Source organism: Pyrus communis, chromosome 17, assembly GCF_963583255.1.
Source record: "Pyrus communis chromosome 17, drPyrComm1.1, whole genome shotgun sequence".
NCBI lineage: Eukaryota > Viridiplantae > Streptophyta > Magnoliopsida > Rosales > Rosaceae > Pyrus > Pyrus communis.
In genome coordinates, this window is record NC_084819.1 from 3,041,277 (window position 1) to 3,063,886 (window position 22,610).

Sequence of the window (22,610 nt, forward strand, 5' to 3'; positions counted from 1 at the left end):
TAGCGCTATTCTAAAGGATTTGTTCTACATCTTCAAATAACTAAACATTCTCGAATTAGATTGAATATTCGTAGATAAAATCTTTATAATGATGGTTAATAAAATTTTGATTCAGATTATGATATTACGTCGCAACGTAGCTTTTTATCCACAAGTAGATGAACAAAAAAGTACGTCGTCACACAATATTGAAATGCTCAACTGAGATTTCATTTTCTAATCCTAGAAGAACTCTCCCCCCCATTGAATAAAAGTAAAACCACATGCTATTTTTTATGCCAAAATAACTTTGAATCACCAATTAACAACTCCCAAAAGCAACTTTAGCATATCACCATTTTTACCAACGCACCAACTGAGAATCTGTGACTTGTGCGAGTACATCTTCCAAGTGATAAAGAAGTGATAAACAACAGAGCAAAGAGCAAAGAGCAAAGAGAACTAGGCTTTGTCTTGTTCAAAGAATGAAATGACAAACATTCTCACGATGAACGTATGTTTGCAGGTTGAGGTACACGATGAACCGTCCATTTATTTTAGTAGCAATTAATATTTTTATGATTTGAGTTTTAAAAAGCGATAGGTGCTAGTCAGGCGGCGGATATGAGTTTAGTGCCTAGGCGTCTAGACGAGGCCTAGACGATTTTTATTTTATTTTAATTAAGTTTATGATATATTATATAAATAAATATCTATTTACACTTAAAAATATATATAATTATATTAGGATATATAAAATTACAATATAAAATGACATATAGATTATAAAGTATTAGAACATATTGAAAACATGAGGAACAAACATAAAATGAGTGTCCGTCCAAATATTCAACAAGTTTCTTATTGAAAAAATAAAATGCAAAATAAAAGTTATTTATTTTCTATCTAAGTAAGAGTCATAACCTAAACGGGTGTCGAGATGCTCGTTTTTAATTTTCAAAACTCCTTATTAATCAGAGTAATGACTAGCTACATAACTCCTAGGGAGAGCCTAAACGGCGATAGGCGAGAATTTCTAGAACTGTGATCATGACAAACCGTCGTATATTTTTTAGGATTATGATTCTCTCCCCTTCTCTTTCCATATTCTTCAATCCCCTCTTCTCACATTCTCTATTTTATCTTTTTATTTATATAAAAAATTAATATAAAATGTTGACGTAATTTAACCGTCATCGTTCAAATAGAAAGAGAAGAAAGGGAATGAAAAAAAAAGGGAAAAAGAATCTTATTCCTATTTTTTTATTAAGATCCACTCACCCAGTCACGTCATTTCATTTTCTTAAATACAAGACAATACGGTAGGAGGAGTACGTGGTTGAAATAATTGCTGGACAGGTTTTTCGGTGCCTTAATTAGAAACTCACATGCTGACCTCCATTGGCAAAGCGAAGTTGTTGGTTTGGTTAACCTACTTCCAATTAACTATTCTATGAAAGATTTATAAGCGTCATCGAGATACACCACGTGAACATCAGGTGTTATTATAGAGATAGTGAGATACTTGTATTAAAATATTAGCAACTTAAAAAATAAAACTTCTTATTACTTATATATAATAATGCGTGATGCACTATCTATATGTCTTAAACACAATGAAAATTTTCTCCTACTCTATAGGGCTGTCTACAAGATCATAGCATACCATTTGCCTCTTCGGATCCTCTTTATGAGGATGATGTGGATTCTCAAATCGTGTCCGTTTATCGTACATTGTGCGATCAGTTTTCGTTAGATACTATTCATATTTAATTTTAAATAAAAGTATTTAAAATGATTTCTGATCGCACAATGTACGATGAATAGATATAATTTGAGTATCTCAAAAATCCTCGCAAAGAAGATTCGGAAAGGATTCTCATTCCCATTAGCCTTGCCTTCCAACTACTGACGACTGTCCTTTTCTTTCCTAGACTTTTTTTAGGAATCATATAAATAAAAAATTCGCGTATTGAAAAATACACAATTATGAATAATGCATGTTAGAAAATAAATTTAATAATTAAAAGGGTTTAATTTCTTAATTTTAAATTTTTTTGCATGAATGATCTTCATATAAAGATTAAGAAATTGAAGTTATTGAACAATTAAATATGAGATTTATACAGTACAATTACGTTATTCACAAAGAATGAGATATGTGCTTCCTCCAATGAAGAGATGCAAGTATTATCCTACACATGCATGTAATTATAAAGTTGTTCTTATCCTTGCGTTTGTTCTATTTATCTTCTTTGTAATCATTCCTACAATACTATCATTTACCCATTATTCAACGGTGTAGAGAGCTACAAATCACACAACATAATTAGTAACTTAATCACAAATTTTCACCATACATTTAGAAAACAACAAACCACAATTAACCTCAAATCATCTAATTATCAATGTTGTTAGACAAATCATAAATCAAGCCACCCATTTTAAGCTACCATTTGTTAGTGGCTAGTAAATAATGATCTCTTAAGGGTAAGTGAGGGTGGCAATGTGATTATGAGCCACAGTTCCAATCCACAGTTTGCCTTTTGCTTCCCTAACTTCACTCACAAGTTTCATAACCACACCCTTTCTGTCCTCAAGAACTTCCAAAATTTCTCCCTTCTCGTCGAACAGTGAAATCATTGTGTACATCTTCATCCCCATAATCCGCGCCAAGTAGGTCATTCGGATGGGCAAGCGAAAGTAGACACTACGTATCCAAGGATTATGAGAGAGAACCTCTTGTGCTTGAGTCCTGCAACAGTCTATTGCTACCCAGAACTGGCCCTTCTCATTTATTCTTATATTGTCTGGAAAACCTGGAAGGTTGGCAACAAGTTCCACTGTCCCAGTTTTTGGACCCTCTAGCCAATATTTCATTAGCCTGCAATAATGCAAAGAACAAGCAGAAATATTAGGTTGCACTGTACGTACCCTTATAAAGGGACATGTTCAACTGATTTCGATAAAGTAGCTCAAAATATTTTTCAATTCAACAATTATCGTCCATGAAATCTAAACTAAGCAACTTCCTTCGACAAAGTGGATAACTAGCTCAAATTAAAACTAGCTTTATTTTCATGCTATGGTTTGGATGACCTTGATTAATTAACCAGCTGTGTAATTTATTACCTGCAGTTGGTGGTCTCGGTAAAGAGAAGAACTGTTTGGTCCTGTGAAAGTTGAATTCCATTTGGAAAAGCCAAACCATCCAAGACAATGTGAGTTGTTTTAGTAGGAGGGTCATATCTCAGAAGCCTACCAGTGGATTCTCCTTCCAGTAGTATAACGAAATGATCCCTGCAATTTGATTAATTTCCATTAACACCTCATTTGGTTGCTAATTAGTATATACAATTAGCATTAACATGTGAAGTCAAGATATCACTAATGCAATCATCTTAAAAGGACTAATAAAAAAAAATCTCAGATATCCAAGGACACTTTTATAAACGTTTGATAGAGAAATTTAAAAGTTTGTATGGATTAAAAAAAAATTATATTTAGTGTTTTCAAGAGAAATGCGTAGATCATATATATATATATATATATATATATATATATATATATCGTATAATTCTTATGTATATCATATGATAAAGTACCACATGAGTGGCTAAAAGCATTCAATCTCCAAAAAATTCAAATTCTTTCAAACTTTCTCTTGTTATTTGATACATGATGGTACACTCGATCTGTAGGACTCGAGTTCAATCGCAGAAACCGATTACACTTGCTTTTTTGGACTTGACTCAAGAAGGAAACATCAATTCTGCAAGAAGCATGCTCTTTCGCATGCTGTTTTGAAATGTTCTTTTCCCGTGAAAACACTTACGAACAAAAATACTTCCATAAAAAACAATCTCAAACACAAAAGTACTTTTGACTTACACACGGTTGTATCTCTTGCTTGTGTCTGTGAAGAAAATAGAGCCATTCCTGTGGATGTCAAGGTCATTTGCAAAAAGTATAGGCTTCCCTTCCACATGAGTTGACAAAGTAGTAGCAATGCCTCCTTCGGGGCCAACAACTAGGAGGCCATAATATGCATCAGCAATGTACAAATCTCCACTCTCTTTGTCAAATCTTAGGCCAAGGGGACGACCACACTTTTTCTCGTGCTTCCATTGCTTATGCGTGGTTGAGTCTATGCCTTTAGCACAAACCTTCTCTGACCTTTTGAGACACACATCCACTATAATTAGCAATGCATGTAATGATTTTCTTTTTTGAAAGCATATAAAGGAATTGGTTTTTTAGCCAAAGTGGTTTTTGAGATCGACATAACTCCTCATTTTAGTCCTTGAGTTTGTCCACCGCAAATTATTTTGGTCATTCTGTGAAAAATGTATCAATATCCTCGTTAAGTAGAGGGGTTGATTTGACAAAAATAACCTTAAAAAGATGGTCACGTGGCTGTTCCATGACAATTTAACAAGAATATTGACGAATTTTTCATGGAAATATCAAAATGATTTACGATGGACAAACTTAGGGACAACTTTAGTCGCTTTTCATTGTTAAAACCCAAAGTAAGAAATACCAACTAGCCTAAAGAATTTTGAACAATATTTACTGTACATGCAAACACATTAGAGTTCAAACAATGAAAAAAGACAATTGCATCTCCAAATATGAAACCAAGCCATAAGAAAGAAATGAATAAATGAAATTAGTCACACACCAATTTGTTGTCACAAGTGCAAACGTTTCCCATCCCAAATCCTTGCCCATCCATCTAACAATGCGTCCATCAGCTAACCCTGTGTACGGACCTCGACCCAAAGCATCAAACTCCAACGACTCGGGACCAAAAACTTGATCTTCAAACTCCAGCTTCCCAAGCCCTAACCTACTCTCATTGTCCCTCGGCCACCTCTCCATGACTTGCTTGTACGGTGCAATGCTGTGCTTCACAGGCTTAAACTCATGGTTCCCAAGTGGTCCCATTTGCAGTGGGTCCATCACAACAAACCCTAAAACCAGAATTAGAAGAAGGAGAACTGGGTGCTGCAGTAATGCTTCATCTCTGAGCATAAGCAGTTTCTTCTTCTCCATGTTCAACACAGAAAGAGAAGAGCAGGAGAGTTGGGATGGCGATGTTATGGTGGTGAAGTTGAAGTGTTCATAAAGGTAGGATATGATTGGTTGATTTTGTCATGCAGTGTTTGTGATCGGCTGTGTGGTTGAGGGAGTAGGTTGTATATTTGTTGACCATGTCTTCTGCATTACGCATATCTTATATATTGGTGAAAGTACGTAGATATTTAGTAATGAAGAATGTTATCTGAGCATATAGCAATTGTTTTACGTTGTATACATATGGTTAAGGGGTTTGATAGGCATGCATGCAAGCATCTGTTTGTTGTGATGGCTATGTGGTTGAGAGTAGGTTCTCTCCTATGTGACATCTCTTTTGCATTCACTCTAGGACTGGCAAACGCGTCATGTTTGTTGTGTTTGTGTTAAACCCGTTATCTTAACAGGTCATAATAGTTTACCTGATAACGATCCGATTCATTAATAGGTCTTGTCGTTTCGTATAGAGTTAACGAGTCATGCAAGAAATTGTCATGCCTAATGTTTAGATGTTGCAAACGATATCTTATCGGGTTCTTAACGGGTTCTTAACGGGTGACCCCATAATGCCCCCACTTGTTAACAAGTTCTTAAGGGATGCTTGATAAAAACTCAGCTCGTTAACGAATTGACCTGTTATTTCCATGTCGTTCGTATCAAATTAATGATGGTGCGAGAAGTTGCCCGGCCTAATTCACCCATTCTTATTGTTGTGATGGCTAGGGAAATTGCAATCAACTATGAATGCATAAAGGCAAATTTTAAAAATAAAAATAAAAATAAAAACAAAACATAAAACTGCCACTATGGTCTAAAGTAATATTGGTGATGGCTAGGGAAATTGCAATCAACTATGAATGCACAAAGGCCAATTTAAAAAAATAAAATAAAATAAAAAATAAAAACAAAACATAGAACTGTCACTATAGTCTAAGTAATATTTCTTTACATTAAAAAATGTGAGGTCTTAAATTTTGACTCCCATGTATAATGCTAAGAGAACACTGGTTAGCCGGTTAACGTTGGAGCTGTGCTTTAAAAATCAAATTTGTAACATTAGATATTATGTAACAACTCAATTTTAATTATTTACATTTCGCGTCGAGTATCCTCACGAACCTAGTTAAGTTGATGAGGTAACTTTGACCTCCATAATACTTCTAATTCTCAAAAACTTTGCTCACTGTATTACAAATCACCAACAACAATACACATTAACATTATACATTGTGTGCTATCTGTGATGAACAGCTAGAACTACACGGAACAGAAAGACCCACGCCCTCACTTTCTGATGCCATTGCAAGGCAGAGCTTACTGACTTGTTTCTCCTCAACCGAACTTCGTTACAATGAGCCGCTCTTGCAATTACAAAAACTCGGAGCAAACTAGATTCGCCAATTTTGGGAAATCAGGCCAGGTGGAACAGCAAATGAAATCGGCGTACAATATACATCATCCCGACAGTTCATCCCGGAGACCTTGGTGACGAATCCTGCAAGAAAATGATAACATAAGGCTTCTTTCATGTTTTGATTTTCTATATTTCTTCTAAGTCAAGAAATTTAGTTGGGAACAAATTGTGACAAGATTAGGAACAGTGAAGGGATAGTAGTGGTGCAACTTGCCCCACCAACCCCAAAAGGATAAAGTACAGAAAAACGAATAATATGCCTCCACATAGCAGGAAATGATGAGCATCCCGGCGGGATACATTCATGGTTGCTATTGGTTTATAGTTTTATACAAACACGACCAAGAAAAAGATTAATTGCTAATGTTCTATAATGCTATACATGTATATGTAAGACAAGGCTGCATATTACATTAAGCAATTGGTTGCCATTTATCAAAATTTAAAGGCTTTTTAGCTTAAAATGGTCCATGAAATTCGCACAACTCCTCGTTAGGCAGAGGGGTTGGTTTGACAAAAATACCCTTGAAAAGGTGGGCACATGACAATTTAACGAGGTTTGTGGTGGACAAACTCAGGGACCACTTCTATCGATTTTCATTGTCAGGTAGCAAAGTGAGGAGTCAATTTTGGCTAAAAGCCAAAATTTAAAAGCTAAGATTGGAGAGAAAGTAAAGTAACTGTGCAGCCAATGAAGTATTCCTTGGCCTATTGGCTGGAAAAAAAGGTATTCCTTTGCATATTATGGCGACATTGTGATTTCGGAACTATTCGAAGAATTCTGCCTATTGGAAATTATCTTGACATAGATATATGTTACTAAAATACTACCATGAGTACTGTAAGTTTTTTTCTAACTATTCGACAAACTTAATTTTCAAACAGTATGTATTTATTGTTATTTTTTAAAATAAAACATGTATTAAAAGAACTCGAACTTACCAATAGGGCACTACGCACAAGGGCAAAGCCTCCTCGTATGCTGATGTGAACCATAACAAGAAAGCATTGATTGTGTTTGTGTAAACAAGCATGCTCCAGGATTCTGCAAGTCACAAGAGAGCATGCGCCATCAGTGTCATACTCATATACTTCCAACAAAAGCAAAACTGTCATGGAATGTCATTTTTTTCTAGCTTCGTGAAGAAAAAACATGTCATACACAAATTCTTCTATTACAATGTTTTCAGTTCCACTTGTTTCTATAACAAAACAATCAGAAAAATGAGTCCATCCAAGCTTTGTGATGTTTAGATGACGGTTTTAAATAGCTCCGCTAAAATTTCATAACATATTGCAAAACTGATAAGTCTAACACCACAAAAGTATACAGTGTTCTAAAAATCGGCCTAGGCGACAATAATAACCTCCAGCGACTGCGTCTTCTTTGCAAACGAGTGATATTCTTCTAACAAATTGTGATATATCGATAATTACTGTATCATAATCGAAAAGGGTTAAAAACTATGTAAATAGAGTATACAATCTCCACAATAAAGGGTTGGCATAAAGATACAAAGCAGTGCATAAGAAACAGAAGAAAAAAAATTGCTACAAACAACAAATTTCCTATGCGGTAATAATAACCTCCAGCGACTGCAACTTCTTTGCAAAATACAATAAATTGTTTACAGGCAGGATGTTTTGATCAAAGTTGTGCAGAAAAAAGAAAGCATCTCTATATTATAAAACACAACCCCAGAACATAGAAACTTTAATGCTAAAACAAAAGTATACCAAATCTTCAGGAGCGTCATCAACCACTTCAGCAGGTTGGTCTGGACCGATACTTGCCAGGCAAGTTCCCTTGCATCTCATATATTTCTGCATACTGCTCAAGAGAGAATCACAAAGAATTAAATAGATGTTACATCCCATATGAAAAATATAAAGTGCCGCTTAATGTTATGAAAAAGAAAAATGATCAGAAACAAAAACTTAATTGAAAACAAATAAAGTGCAAAAGGAGATGGGAAAGCAGTCAATCAGTTCAATTAAATCTACAAACAGAGCAACTGGAGTAAACAACTACAAAAAAAGACTACGAAATGAATCATCAACGTAAAGCTCCCACACATTCAAGAAGAATATCACAAAAAAGAAAACCTTTTGGGTCGTCATGGCTGAAAAGAATCTTCCATTAGTGTTTAGACAATATAAGTTCCCTTTAAAATGTTACAATCCAAACATGAAAGAAAAAAAAAAAAAAAATAATTACAGCATGACGAAAGCCTGTACATATATTTTTCTGCTACTTATTGAATCTATACAGAAGGAAGCATATTTTATTTTTGGCCTGAGCAATGGGGAACATAGAAGTTAACACAATAACTGATTGACATAATATTGATCATATCCCCCATGATATATAATATAGCCAGCTGCAAAGCAGGTGCAGGCTGTGCACCACACAGGACCCAAACGAGTGGATCCACCATAAAAATCTGAGGCATGAAGTAGAAACTACGTATTTGAATTTAGGCTCAAATGCTCATCCATCAACTTTGAAAATTACGACTTTTTAACCATAAAACAAATGTGGACTTTCAAGAAGTTAAACTGCTTGGCTACAACAAACATCTTTACACTTTTTTTGGTCTTTCAAATTGATAGTTTCAAAATTATTTATTAGTCAGTGGTACACAATCAATTTTTTGAATAATAATAGCATGCATTCTTTTCCTTTTTCTTTTGATATAAAAAGGGCCACAATATTAGTGTTTGCATGTATGATGACTACGTTTTAACCAACAAGAAAAATTCAAGAATTATAAATAAAAGGTTCAATAAAGAAAACTGAAACTCAACTTACATGTCACACTGGTTAAGTACCGAAAGCTTATTTGGAACACAAGATTGTCCCTTTGACTTGCAAACTGTATCGCATGATTCCCCTTGCCTGACGCACAAAATAAGAAATTTTGTGAATCAGCTACAGTTTGAGATTTTCTATTAATTGATATATAAATATATAGAGAAAAACAATTGTTGTGAAACCTCACCTTCCAACAAGAACATCAATGCCATTCAGTCTGGCTTCTAAAAATGTATAATTTGCAGCTGTTGACATATTTAGAAAGAACAAAATTAACCCTCTTAACTAGAAGTATACTGTATCCAGTCAGAGAGATGGGAACTGATTTTATCAATCAAATCAAAAGGTTTAGCAGGAGGGCTAACAGCAAAACATCAATGATGCTCCAATAGTCCAGTTTGACATTAATTTATATATATATATATATATAAAAGGCCTTCTACACTAGCATTACTATGTTCACTGTTATATTAACTTAAGATGTATCTCGCAGAAAAGCTATATATTAGTGTGGACTGTGGAAAGAAAATTTCCTTTCAACGACCAAAAAAGGTAATTTAAAAAAACATTTTTTTATACTTACAAACAAAAAGGAATACCATTGGACTATAGTACTAAGTGGCAAAAACAATTTAATAATGAGGATTTCTAATAAAAGTTTATCCAAAATCCCATGGAAATTATGGGGAACTAGAAACCTATCAGGTATAACTAGGTTCTGAGTTTATTTTTTTTAAAGGTCATTTATGGAAACAGTTAGCTCCTCCAAGAAAGCAAACAGGAACCATCAATTTCCGAAACCATTACTACATAGGAATCAGATATTAAATAGGGCATGAAGACCCTTGCCACTGCTTTGAAGAGCAAGCTAAAGTCTTCTTCCAGATTTGGTGCCAGGTTTCTTGAGATTAGCCTAGGGCTCTACTACACCCCAGGTTACCGGTTCCACTTCTATAGCTGTGTCTCTTTTTAAGACTTTATTCAGTCCCGAGTACTGTTAATATCATCCTACATCTTTACACTACTATACCAAATTAAGAATAAACAAAACCCTTTTTCCAGAAACAAGGACATGTTCTTCATCCAAGAAAAAGTCCAACTAAAAACTATCATCAGAAACTTGGCAAAAATCATAACACAACTAAAAAATTCATGCTTTCAATGAGGTAAACAATGCACTTTTTTATACAAAAACAATTATAAAATTTAGATGAAAACTGTATAATCAAATGTTAAGCTAGCGTTAGAATCAAGGTAACAAATATAAGCAAAATATGGAGCAGGTACTAAACAGCAAATGGGAGTTGAAACCGTCTTCACCCAAAATAAATAAAAGGAATTCTCCACACAATAAGAGGAAAAAAAAGGTCATAATGTTTCAAACATGGTCCTCAATAAGATGGGGTATGTTTTATAATTAATCACTACAGAAATCTCTGATGTTGTTAAAGAATAGAACATATTCTAATATATCACCAAAGCCGAATCTTACCTGAAGAGTTTGATGGCAGAGAAAAACAGTGATGGAAATCACTAAGGTAAGCATTTTCATGGACCTGAGATGTTCAAACTTATTCAAACAGGGTCCCAGTATACGAAAACATCACATGCACACATATTGAAACCATACAAATAAAAAATCCAAAATTTCTACTGTTTTGTAAGGTATTTCAATAAGAAAAGAATGAGTCAAACTACCCGAACAAGGAATCTGGGGAAGTTTATGTGCTATGCTATTATATTTGCTCTTGCTGATTATATCCTGAGGCTGAAATCATTATTGGTGCTTGATAGACATTGACGTGCCCTTTGTCTAAATGCTTAAGTCTACAATGGTTGTTTTCTGTTATATTTTCAAATTGGAAATGCTGCTGTTTCTTAATGTGTTTTGGTGTTGTCTTGGATGTATTTTGCAGTTGTCTTGGTGTAGGCAGACGATGGTTTCAGTTTCAACTTTTTATTTTTTTTCCTGTAGAGGCATCTAGTCCTTAGTATTGTATCAGTGCTTTTTATTAGTCAGGTCTTGTATCCTATAAGAAATTTAAGAATAGTGAGAGAAGTTGTTCATTTTCTGTCTTTCCTACTTTCTTTTCTGGCCATGATACCGGTTTGAAAAGAAAATTTAGATAAGTTTTATAGATAAGTTTAAATAGCCTCCATGCAAGTCAATGAAGAACCTACAAGTTAGCCATAGGAATTGACCAAAAAAAAAAAACCTGATAAATGAAATCAACTAAATTAGCTCAATCAGGAGCACTCAAGTAGCTAGCCAAATCTACTAATAGCTCAATCATCCCTAAACATAAAGCCTACACCAATGACAATAACATTCTTACTTACTGTACATTAAATTGATATATTTAATAGGGAAACTGCTATCATGTTCTGTCATTTGACAAATCTGACATCTAACGAAGACTTTTCAGTGACCCATCTGACCTGAATTCTCATGCTAAGTCTGATCACCAGTTTCTTAACCAAGTATTGAGAATCCAGTAACAAAATTCCAATAAAAAGGTAATTGCGATACATTTCTCGATTAAATCTTTCACACGAGATTTATAAAAAGAGATTGCATGCCACATGTAAGTTAACATTTAAGACCATGGCTCTGAGTTCTTGACAAAGGAAGATACTTAACTTCGCACACTAATTTGGTCAAACTGGCAACTAATAATTAAGTTACTCCTAGGATCACATTTGATAAATATCTTTGAGAACTTATTCCCATAATGAGGAAACAGTATCTATCATGGGAAAAAGCCAAAAGCAACAAACCAAGTCCAAGAAGAAAAACGATTACATCATAAATGCATTACTTACCACACTCTCAGAATTATGACGGCACCTCCCAGCACAGAAATCGAAAGCACTAGAATATGTCCCTGCCAAATGAAAATTTTGAGCACAGAAATCGAAAAACTGAGCTTTCGCCAAACTCATTCCATGCAGTGGATAAAGGGAACGAATAGCTCAATCAGGAACTCTAATTTTACAAAACCTAGTTCAAATAGCAGCTGAACATTCATTTATCAATGTACAATTTATAGCAAGGAATGCTCAAGATTAGTCTCTAAGAAAAGATTAAAACCTTCTTGTACAATTTATAATTGTACCTGCCGTAGCTGGTTTGGCCATCTTCACCTTTATTACTTGTTCCTCCGTAATCTGTGTCACAAAACCCAGTAAAATTGAAGATTATAATATTATAAAGAGAACAGAAAAGCATAAATTAAACAGTAATAAATGAAAATACATACATATATAGCACGATAAAACAAAAATTAAAGAAAATTACCCTTGAAGGATTTAGACAGCATGAAACACAATATTCATAAGAATTACAACACTCTGAAACAACGTTGCAACCACTGCAAACAAAAGGGGGCCGGGATGTTATAAGTTTGCTCAATCTTCTTATAATGTGTAGCATTTCAGAGTTCTACTTAGTGAAAAACTCACTAACAAGAGAATGTTTCTCCTTTTTCAGGGCAGCAGCGGGACCGGGGATTTACTGTCAGTGCATCACAGACACGGCCTACAATGCAAACATAGATTATGTAACTAAGGGAATGAAAACTGACACGGAAGTAAAAACCATTAGAGTAACTTCTTAGCAACATTAGCATATTGCAGTAGCAACCATCAACCCCTTGCCCTCCCTTTTTCTTTTCTCCCTCACAGTTCCACTATGAGCTCATTACTTGTATCATCACTTATATGGACGTTTCACAGGGAAAATTAACCATTTTTTGGCATCTCCTGTTACTTCAATATGAAATCCACAACCAAGAACTAATAATTATAGTATCATGGTAATCCCTTTGAGAATGTCGGGAAGTACTAAAATGTTGATGATTTAAATTTCAAGAATGACAACAACAACAACAACAAAATAACAGACTCAGTGAGGGACAAGCTGACCATTATCATCAGAAAGTAAGTATCTTCCTTGGACCGTATTTTTGCAAAAGTGCTTCGTTTGAAAGCCAACATCCTTCCTGTAAAATTTCAATGGGAAACAAAAAACAAGTAGTTAACCACACTAAAATTAGCATCAACTGGGGAAGAGCCAGAACAAAATGTACAAAATATAACAGCAAACCACATAAACACAAACAATCCAGATGAGCAATTTGGTTGTTCAACAAGTCAGAAAAGAATAAGGAAAACTACACAGCACACAAAATCGAAAGTCTACCGCTGTATGACCAAGAACTTACAAATTTACAATAGTGTGTGCTGAATTCGTTTAAAATTCGGATAAAATCTAGTTAAAACACCAAGAAGGCTGGGGTTAAAATAAAAAAGGATAAGGCATCCTACAAGAACAAGCTGCCAAGCCTGCCATGTCCTCCAAATTAAGTTCACATCATTAAACCCACATCAAATACTACGTTTTCTTCGTCTCTTTTAGCTTTTGTACATATTTTATGAAAGGAAAGGAGAAAATTCAAATACCCATCTGGGGAAGCCATCAAAGATTCAAACTTTACATCCGCATCACCACAAAGATTGAACATTTCCTCTGTTTTTCTCAGCAATCAAAGAGACGATATAAAAAGTTTAAAACTTTGAAAATACCTGATGGCTGAGATTCTGGGGGAGAATTGAAGGATGAACAGGTGAAAGAATAGCAAGGATACGTTTAATCTGGATATGGGTATTCCCATACTGGAGAACGAATATCGAAGTTGAATTTTGGGGCCGGATTGAAGGTTTAAATCTTCGTCTTCTTGGAAACGATTCAAAATCGAAGAAATCAAAGGGACGGCCTTCTCCTTCAACGAAAAAATTGAAGGATAAATTCAATATAAATCTAATCCAGTTTTGTGAGATTATTAAACAAAGTAAGGTGTGGTTTGATTTCTGAACTACTATCTTATTTAAAATTGATCTCTGAATTATTTTTTATAATTAAGGCCCTTAATTATTTAAAATTAATAAATTAACTATTTATCGTCGGATTTAATAAATTTAATCTATTTTATTGTCAACTATTGACACGATTTTAGGCTTATTTTTGCTTATGCACTTTAGAACTCTATTTTAATTTTATTTTGTAACTAAAAAATAGTTACTTTATTATTTAAAATTTAAAATTTATTTCACTTTAACTTGTAGTTTCTTTTTTATTTCTGAAATTTATAGGTCGTCTCCTGAAACATCCAACAAAACTATGTCATATGTGCGTTGATTATAAATCTCCATTGTAAGTTAGCATTCAACAATCAAAGAATATTAAATTTAAAAAAAATTGAAGAGACAAAAATGATAAAAAAAAAAATTGATTAGCATACCACACCTAAATTTTAACCCACGTAAGAAATTAAAATATCTAAGGTAATGTAGATTGAATTTTGAGTTTTACAAAGACAACTTTCAAATTTTAGGAAGTAAAATGATGTATTAAAATCGAGTTTCGAATGAGGCAAAATTGAGCGAATTTTGAGTTTCAAAAATTAAATAAACGACTTTTAAATCACATAGAGCAAAATAAGATTAAAATCAAGTTTTAGCGGCATAGCTAAAAATAAGTTCAAGATTTTATTCTAAAGAATGAATCACATGTGTGAAAATTTAATAACAAGTGGATGAAAATTTTGAAGTTTAACAGTAAAGAGTTAATTAGCTAACTTTGAATAATTCAAAGAATTAATATATCAAAAAATCATTTCAGAAATCTTTTTTTTTTTAATAAATTTAAGAAATCAATTTACTTAGAATAAATTAATTATTTTAAGAAAAGTAAAACAGAAACCCAAACACTACCAGCGGTGACTCAATAGAATTGAACAGAATAGAATAGTTCCCAGTTCCGTCTCTCTCCGTTTCTCTCACTCTCTGCAAATTGCAATGTCCGGAAACCACCATGTCCTCCGCCTGGTGCTCTCATGCCGCAAAATCACAGCACAGGTGACGAGCCCCAGCAGCTCCTCAATCATAGCCATGGCCTCCTCCTCCGAGCAAGAGTTCGTCGCCCGCTACCGATCCAATCTCAACCGCTTCCCTCGCTCCCAAACCTTCTGGGACGCCAAGGTCGCCTCTCGCGTCGGCGAGAAGCTCGCCCTCCGTCTCCGGGATATCGGCGTCACCGGCGTCGAGATCGACCTCCGCGAAGAGCTGGCCAGGCCTGTCCACCACCGCATCAGGGTGTTGCCGCTCTTCGATTCCGTTAAACGAGCCGGCGTTGTTGTCGATGGCGTTGACGAGCTTGGCCTTGGTGGGCCCTAGGTTCGTTTTCCTTGGTCCCAATACGCAATGAGTTGATGACACGTGTAATGCAATTTGGTTTTGGTGCGAGTGAGGTGCACGGGAAGAGTGGACCCGATTTGGGATTTTGCGACGGCTTATATAATTTTTATTTTTTTTATTTTTACATTTGAATATGTAATATCGAATTAAAATTTTGTACCCCCACACCATATTTTGTAACATTTGTATTATTGACTGGCATCTTTTGTATGGTAAACCCAGCAGCAAGTGATTCTTTTAGGCCTCGTTTGTTACATTGTATAAAGTGTGAGTGGCTTGGCTACAACTACTAACCAGCGTTTGGTAAAGTTCGAGACTAAAAAAACAATAAATCACGACCTTTAATGAACTTTTAAATTATTAAAACAAATAAGGGGTAAAAACTTTTAAATTATTAAAACAAATGATGGGTAAACGAGTTAGTTGGACCAATGGTCATCGAACCAAGCTTGTTTCTTTATATTGAAATTCTATGATACCTGGTATTTGGGAATTTTATTTAATGTGGAGAATTGCATTTTTGGTACGTTAGCAAACAAGTCAATGGTTGTTTTAAATTTTTTGTTTTTTTTTGAAAAAAAAAATGATATTGTCTACATTAAGAATGTGGACTTAGTCTCACAATACGTTAACAATAAGGTGGTTCAAATTCGTCTTTGACGAGAATCAAATCTAATACAACTCACTTAAAATTAAAGAAGAATATCACTAGACCGTAGTACTAATTAGCAATGGTTGTGTTAATATTAGACTTCATACAATTTGAATATAATAATTATAGAAACGGAATAGGAGGGGCAGTTATCATCTTATTACGTATAAAGAATTGAGTCTCCGTTTCCTAAGGTCCTCATTTTGAGGTGACAAAATGCAAAATAAGAAAATGAGTTTTCTAATAATTTAAACTTTTACATCTAAATTAATATAATGTTGTGATTAATATGCAGTCTCACAGGTGCCCAAAACGAGAACTTTAAAAGAGCACGACTGAAGGAATTGATCCATCTTCTCAAATAAACGCGTTCATGAAATACCGGTCCTATTGAGAGCAAGTCTGATTCTGAATTCAAGAGAAAGAGAAGACAAATCCCTCTTTTGCTATTTATATTCATGTTTTCGCAAACTGATAAAATTTATACTTTGGTTCCGTAGCTTTCTAATTCGCGGAAATAGTCCCAATCCGTGATTTACAAGCTTTTACTATTTATATTCACGTTTCAAAAACTCACGTTTGTACGGGTTGTTATATTTTGAAGGACTCTTTATGTGTATATAAAGCTGTCAACAATAGCTCTGTATTTTATGTAAATACTTTTTTACATGTTTTATGTATACAGTTTTTATATATTTACGCACCATACTTACAACATGTTATGTCTTTTATTCTAACACTTCCATATATACAATATTTATAATCTATTTGACATTCTTGCAACAACGCGTGAGCATTTGATTTGTAGGTGGTACTATCTATACATTAATTTTTATTTTTCACACATTTTTCTTAATTTTTAACCGTTAATGTTATTCATATCATATTTTTATATCACATTTTTATATCACCTTAAATGACATTTAATATGAACAGCCACATCATTTGAATTAATCAGATTCTTAAATTTAATTCATAATTTAATAAACTAATAATTAAGAAAAACTAGTTAATTAAATGATAATCATGGTATAAGAGAAGTCTTTCTCCTTCTTTTCCTTGGGTTTTACAAATTTTTTAAATGATGTGGCTGTCCACATCAGATGTCATATAAAATGGTATAAAAATATAATATAAAAACATGATGTAAATTAGATAAATAAATTGAACAAAGTCACTTCTGATTTGATTGCATTTCCCCATAAGGACCAATAAAAAACTGTCCAAAAACGACGAGCAACAAAACAGAAGTTCACGGTTTGATTTAATTTCATCTGTCTTCATCCTTCCGAAACGCCAAAATATAACGCTCTGTAAAGTTCTACAACTTTGCTCCCATTCGGCACATTTCACATAGACTCCGTGATGGCTTTAATTCGTACTTTATATAAACAATTGCTTCCACTTGTTTTTACCCAGAAAAAAAATAATAAAGAGAAATAAAAGTTCCACCTGTCTGCTATTTTGGGTTATCATTCTTCCACCCGTCCAAACTTTAATAGTCGAGAGACTTTTTAGTGTATTCGAAACACAAAATAATATTCTACGGATTATAATATAAGTGTAGAGGTGTTTGAAAAAAAAATTATTTACTTATTAATGACACATTGTGTATCAACTCGTGTTCCAGCTATGTGATTAAATCTCTCCACACAAGTATAAACATACAATTTGAACACAGAAAAGTAGATTTAAATTGTTACAGAAATCCAAATGTTATTCAATTTTTCTGTGCATAATAATAATAATATAGTAGGTATGTTCCAGAATAATATTCAAATTCATCATGATAATGATATTTCAAATTTTAAAAGCTATAATCTGATTTGAGCACTCTTTTGCTTTTGGAGCCATCCATGAAACCCTTCAAACCTGCAACTCCAATGTTACCTTCGGCTTCAGCAGCAGCTTTTTCTAGAAGCACTTCTTCTTCAGTGGGCTTGAAAGCTGGATGGTTTAAAATGCTTTTAAGCAACTGGGTACCTCTCAAAGCATTTGTCAATGGCAGATGACCCTCCGGAGTGCTCTCATTGAGCTCCCAGATGAACTCACCGGGAAAAGCCCTATAGTTGTATTGCAAAACTTCTGTGTCAAGCTTCTTCATCCACCCTACCTTGATGAAGAACTTGGTGAAGTCGTCGCCTACCTTGTCGTAAATTTTTTTCTGGACGCTGTACCCGAATTTGTTGTTGCTGTGCTGTCTCCATAAGGCGTCGATGGCTTGGAGGTCGGCTTCGGAGATGAACTGGACCTCGGAGAAGAAGACGTAGCCTCGCTTCTGGGCTTGTTCTCCGGCGAGGACTATGAGGAGGCGGCGGGTCTCCTCGTCGGCTTCGCGGAAGTTTTGGGCGGAGAGGTGTTGTTCTAGGAGGTCGAAGGAGGTGGCTTGGGTGGAGGAAGAGGGTGTGGAGAATGATGTGGTGGCGGAGATTGAGAAAGTTTTGGTGGAGAATAGAGAGGGATGAGAGAGAGTGGAAGTTAGGGTGTTTGTGGTGGTCGGTTTAAGGAAGAAGGTGGAGGGAGCATTGTCTATATGGTGGTGGTGGAGGAGGGGTGAGTGGTGATTGTGGCGTATGGATTGGAAAGACTTGGCTGCCATGGAGAGAGAGAGAGAGAGAGAGAGAGAGAGAGAGAGAGAGGAGTGTGTGGTGGTGGTGGTGGTGATGGAGAGGAGTTAAGAGGGCATAAAGGGGAAGGGAGGAGGGAGGTGATGGGCTTAAGATGTGGAGAGATGTGGTGTTGTGAGTTTGGATGGGAGGGTGAACGGATGGATGTTTTGATATATGACAGATAAGAAATATGTGAAGAGGTGATATGGAGTAATAGGACGGAGGATTTTGATTGGCTGGATGTGGGTGAGGCTTGATCCTCCTATACACATGTACAAATTATTTAAATCATAATGTATATGAAAATCACTTTTTAGCTTCATATACATTGGCCAAAAAGAAATGGTCAAGTGGCATTTTGGCAACAAGACAAATGTAAAGTTAAAAGACAAGCCAATGGAGCTTTTTAAGCTTAAAACAAGAATGGTGCTATTCATTTATTTATTTTTATTTTTCACATAATGTTCTTAATTTTCGTTCGTCATATCGATGAATTGAAAAAGATTAATAGACAAAAACAATCCAAATCACCTAAGCAAAAGTACGACTGAAAGGGTAATGCTAAAGAAATTAAAATTTTAAACCAAATGTTGTGGTGGTTGATGATTGAATTATTATTTAATTGTTGATTAACGTACTTGTTTCTATTAATGGTACATCATTTGGTTTAAATTTTGGTCTCTCTAACATTATTCAAAATCAAAACAAAGAAATACAAAGAAACAAGCCCATAAACAGATCTCATAAATGTTAGAAAACATCTGCCGTCGGAAAAAAGAACCAACAAACCAAATGGAAGAATTATGCTAACTGCCCAAGCCCCAAAAAAACTCTCTCCAAACTCATCTGAAGAGCCTAACTTTGGGAAGAGTCGTGGTTTATTTATGGAAGGTAAGGTAGCACACTTCACCTCTGGGTTTATTTTTTTATTTTTTAATGAATAGCACAGAGAATACAATAATCATGGTTTGGAGAAATAAGATTATGATGAAAAATGAAGTTGAATTTTTTTTTGAGAGAGTACTGTATAGTGATGAATTCAGGATTTGAACTTTGAGGGTCTCAATGTTAAATACAAGTTTTTCAGAATGTTAAATACAAAAATCGGCAAATGCCGAAAGAATCTGATGAGTGATATTACGAGAATTTGTCGAGTGCTATCAACGCAATATATTGAGATATGCCTAGCATGCATGATATCAAACATTTAGTAGGCACAAAAGGGCCTCGTAACAAACATTCAGAGGGTTTTCGGGAAACCTTCATATGTATATTTTCCGGACTCGAGTGGTCCTAATACCACCTTGGTCTCTATTTCCATCCGCGCGCTAACGGTATGGAAGATAAACTAATTGGTTCACTGTTTCAAATAGTTTACTACCTTTATCTTTGGCTTATGACTTTAAGTGTGGTAAACAAGCAATTGTTTCGAATAAATGAGTTTGGCGTATATGTTTTTTACCATGTAATTCTATTTTATTATGGCATTCCTTCACAATAAGCTTTAAACTCGTGATTTATTGCTTCATTGGGGTTCTCTTTGCGTCGATGTGCTCTTTGTGTTGTAACGCTACTAAATCTGCTCATCATTTATTGTTCGATTGCTCATTTTCTTTGGTAATTTGACGTATTTTAGCCTTATGTACGTTATTCTCTAACATCACATATTTTTTTTCTTATCCTCTGAGGCGCGGTTTCGGTACTCAACTTTAGTTATTATAGTGGGGTCTGATTGGGGTTGGTTTTTGTCACTTTGGCAAGCTCGTAATTTAATTCGTTTTGAAGGAAAAATATTTACAGTTGATCAGTTGATCAGTGCCATTCTCTTGCAAGTTTGTGAGATGAATTCTTGGAGTATGTGTTTTATATTAAACTTAGTTGAGCTTTGCATTCTCAGAGCGCTTGGAGTGCATCAGAAGGCATTCAAGGGCGCCTATAATTCATGAGGTTCTTTGGCTTTCTCCTTGTGCTTTTCAAGATAAAGTTAACATTGATGGTGCAACTCGTGCTTCTACGGGCATGGTTGGTTTGGTGGTATTTTCCACACACCTATTTTTACTTCTTACACACTTCTCTCAATTTTTGGCAGTCGGATCAAATGAATTGAAGAAGATCAATGACCTAAAATTAACAAGAGTGTGTGAGAGGTAAAATAAAAAATAAGTGTGAATAGAATAGCACTATCCTTAGTGATATGAGTGTGTAAAATAAAATGAGGAGACTGAAACAGGAGCTGGAGTTAAAAACAGAGCTTAGTAAAAAGTAACAGGTGGCAGCTTACTTCAGTTGAAGGTTTTGTTTAAGCAAGTGTTGGTAGGTTAATTGTATAGATGGTGCCTAGTTTTTGTGCTAAAATCTGTCATTTTTCACCCAGATGGTTTGACAAATTAAACTACGACCTCAAAAGAGTTGGACTGTTACATACGCATGAATGCTAAACATTTTAGTATATCACATCACATACAACAATCATGGTGCAACTAGAAAAGCAGCTTTTAATACAATGACAAAATTAAGTTGATTTATAACAGTTTTGTGAGATTGTGAGGATAACTGTTCTGCCTAGCATGGTGCATTCCTGCTAGCAGACAACTTATGGACATCTTCCCGTATAAATAACCGAGTCAACTAGAAAAATTTGTAATCGCAATTTTATCTATTTTATTTAGTTATTCAGTTAAACCAATGAGTCGTTATTGTAGCAGATAGCAACAACCATTTCATCACTTCCTCGTAATAACTCTACCAGAGGCGAGCCTATTACAGGAATAGCGTCTAGTACGCCTGTTACAATACTTAGAATTCTCAAACTTTCAATTTGTCTCAAACACTTTCTAACTTAGGCATTAATCTTACATCATTTATTGTTTTGCAGGTTTTCCATCCAATTTATCTTATGCGAAACACTGCATCCACAAATATGAATAATATATCCTAATATTGTAAGTTATAGTTTAAATTCAAAGTTCACCAACTCTTGAGACCATCACGTTTGTGAACTTTTACTGTTTTACATGTGACCCTTTAAAGAATGTTCTTTGATTGGCCATGTCTCAAAGTGGCCTTAATAGTCAAAATTACTATTTGTTACTTAATATTAAAAGTTCATTATTTAAATAAAATAAAAAAAGTTCAACTTGCCATTCAGTACTACGATCTGGTAGTATTTCTCTTCACTTGAAAATGAGAAATCTTAGGTTCGAATCTTGTAGATGACGAATTCGATACCAAATTAGGTTGTCCATTATATGGCTTAGCCGAACTTTCCCTTCCCTTAATGTAAAAATATCAATGTATTAAAAGAAAATGTTTAACTTAGCCCTGTAATTGAACGGATAGATTGAGTTTTAATTAGAATTGTTGATATTCAAGTATGTTAGTTGTAATTAGGTTAATAATAGTTGAACTTAACTCACAAATTGAACGAATGGATTGAGTTTTAACTTGAACATAAATTTTTACAATTTACAACCCAACCTTCAACTTAACCCACCAATTAAACGGATCGATCGAGTTTTAATTAGAATTGCTGATATTCAAGTATGTCAGTTGTAATTAGATTAATAATAGTTGAGCTTAACCACCTATTAAATGGAGGATTAAGTTTTTACCTGAACATAAATCTTTACAGTTTACAACCCAACCCAACCCAAACCAACCCGACCAAACTGATTTCGGTTGAATTAGTCGGGTTCTATCCAATGTCTGGTAATTCTGTTAAAAATGAGGTTACAACTTAAAAGCGGGTAAAACCAACGTGGCAACATACCAATGGTCGTTTGCCGCCAGTGTTGAGCCCAGCGCATA

General features: G+C 34.6%; 4 protein-coding genes across 4 annotated transcripts; 1 reads left to right on the top strand and 3 right to left on the bottom strand.

Moving 5' to 3' along the window:
• Window positions 1-2,463: 2,463 nt before the first annotated feature.
• On the bottom strand, window positions 2,464-5,037 carry LOC137722276 (protein STRICTOSIDINE SYNTHASE-LIKE 13). Its single transcript, XM_068461241.1, has 4 exons — window positions 4,664-5,037; window positions 3,871-4,155; window positions 3,112-3,279; window positions 2,464-2,863 (listed from the first exon to the last, which is right to left on the bottom strand). Exons 1-4 carry the CDS (start codon window positions 5,035-5,037, stop codon window positions 2,464-2,466), a joined length of 1,227 nt encoding a protein of 408 aa, XP_068317342.1.
• A 1,055-nt stretch (window positions 5,038-6,092) lies between these two features.
• On the bottom strand, window positions 6,093-14,153 carry LOC137721716 (uncharacterized). The gene is made up of 12 exons (XM_068460742.1): window positions 13,872-14,153; window positions 13,212-13,288; window positions 12,750-12,825; window positions 12,586-12,658; window positions 12,404-12,455; window positions 12,111-12,172; window positions 10,780-10,843; window positions 9,475-9,532; window positions 9,285-9,371; window positions 8,210-8,303; window positions 7,415-7,517; window positions 6,093-6,553 (listed from the first exon to the last, which is right to left on the bottom strand). Exons 1-11 carry the CDS (start codon window positions 13,958-13,960, stop codon window positions 7,425-7,427), a joined length of 825 nt encoding a protein of 274 aa, XP_068316843.1. The 5' UTR covers window positions 13,961-14,153; the 3' UTR covers window positions 6,093-6,553; window positions 7,415-7,424.
• A 924-nt stretch (window positions 14,154-15,077) lies between these two features.
• On the top strand, window positions 15,078-15,737 carry LOC137721688 (uncharacterized). Its single transcript, XM_068460714.1, has one exon. The coding sequence runs from the start codon at window positions 15,144-15,146 to the stop codon at window positions 15,519-15,521; it is 378 nt and encodes a 125-aa protein (XP_068316815.1). The 5' UTR covers window positions 15,078-15,143; the 3' UTR covers window positions 15,522-15,737.
• A 1,994-nt stretch (window positions 15,738-17,731) lies between these two features.
• Window positions 17,732-18,953, bottom strand: LOC137722632 (tetrapyrrole-binding protein, chloroplastic). Its single transcript, XM_068461681.1, has one exon. The coding sequence runs from the start codon at window positions 18,791-18,793 to the stop codon at window positions 18,002-18,004; it is 792 nt and encodes a 263-aa protein (XP_068317782.1). The 5' UTR covers window positions 18,794-18,953; the 3' UTR covers window positions 17,732-18,001.
• Window positions 18,954-22,610: the final 3,657 nt, after the last annotated feature.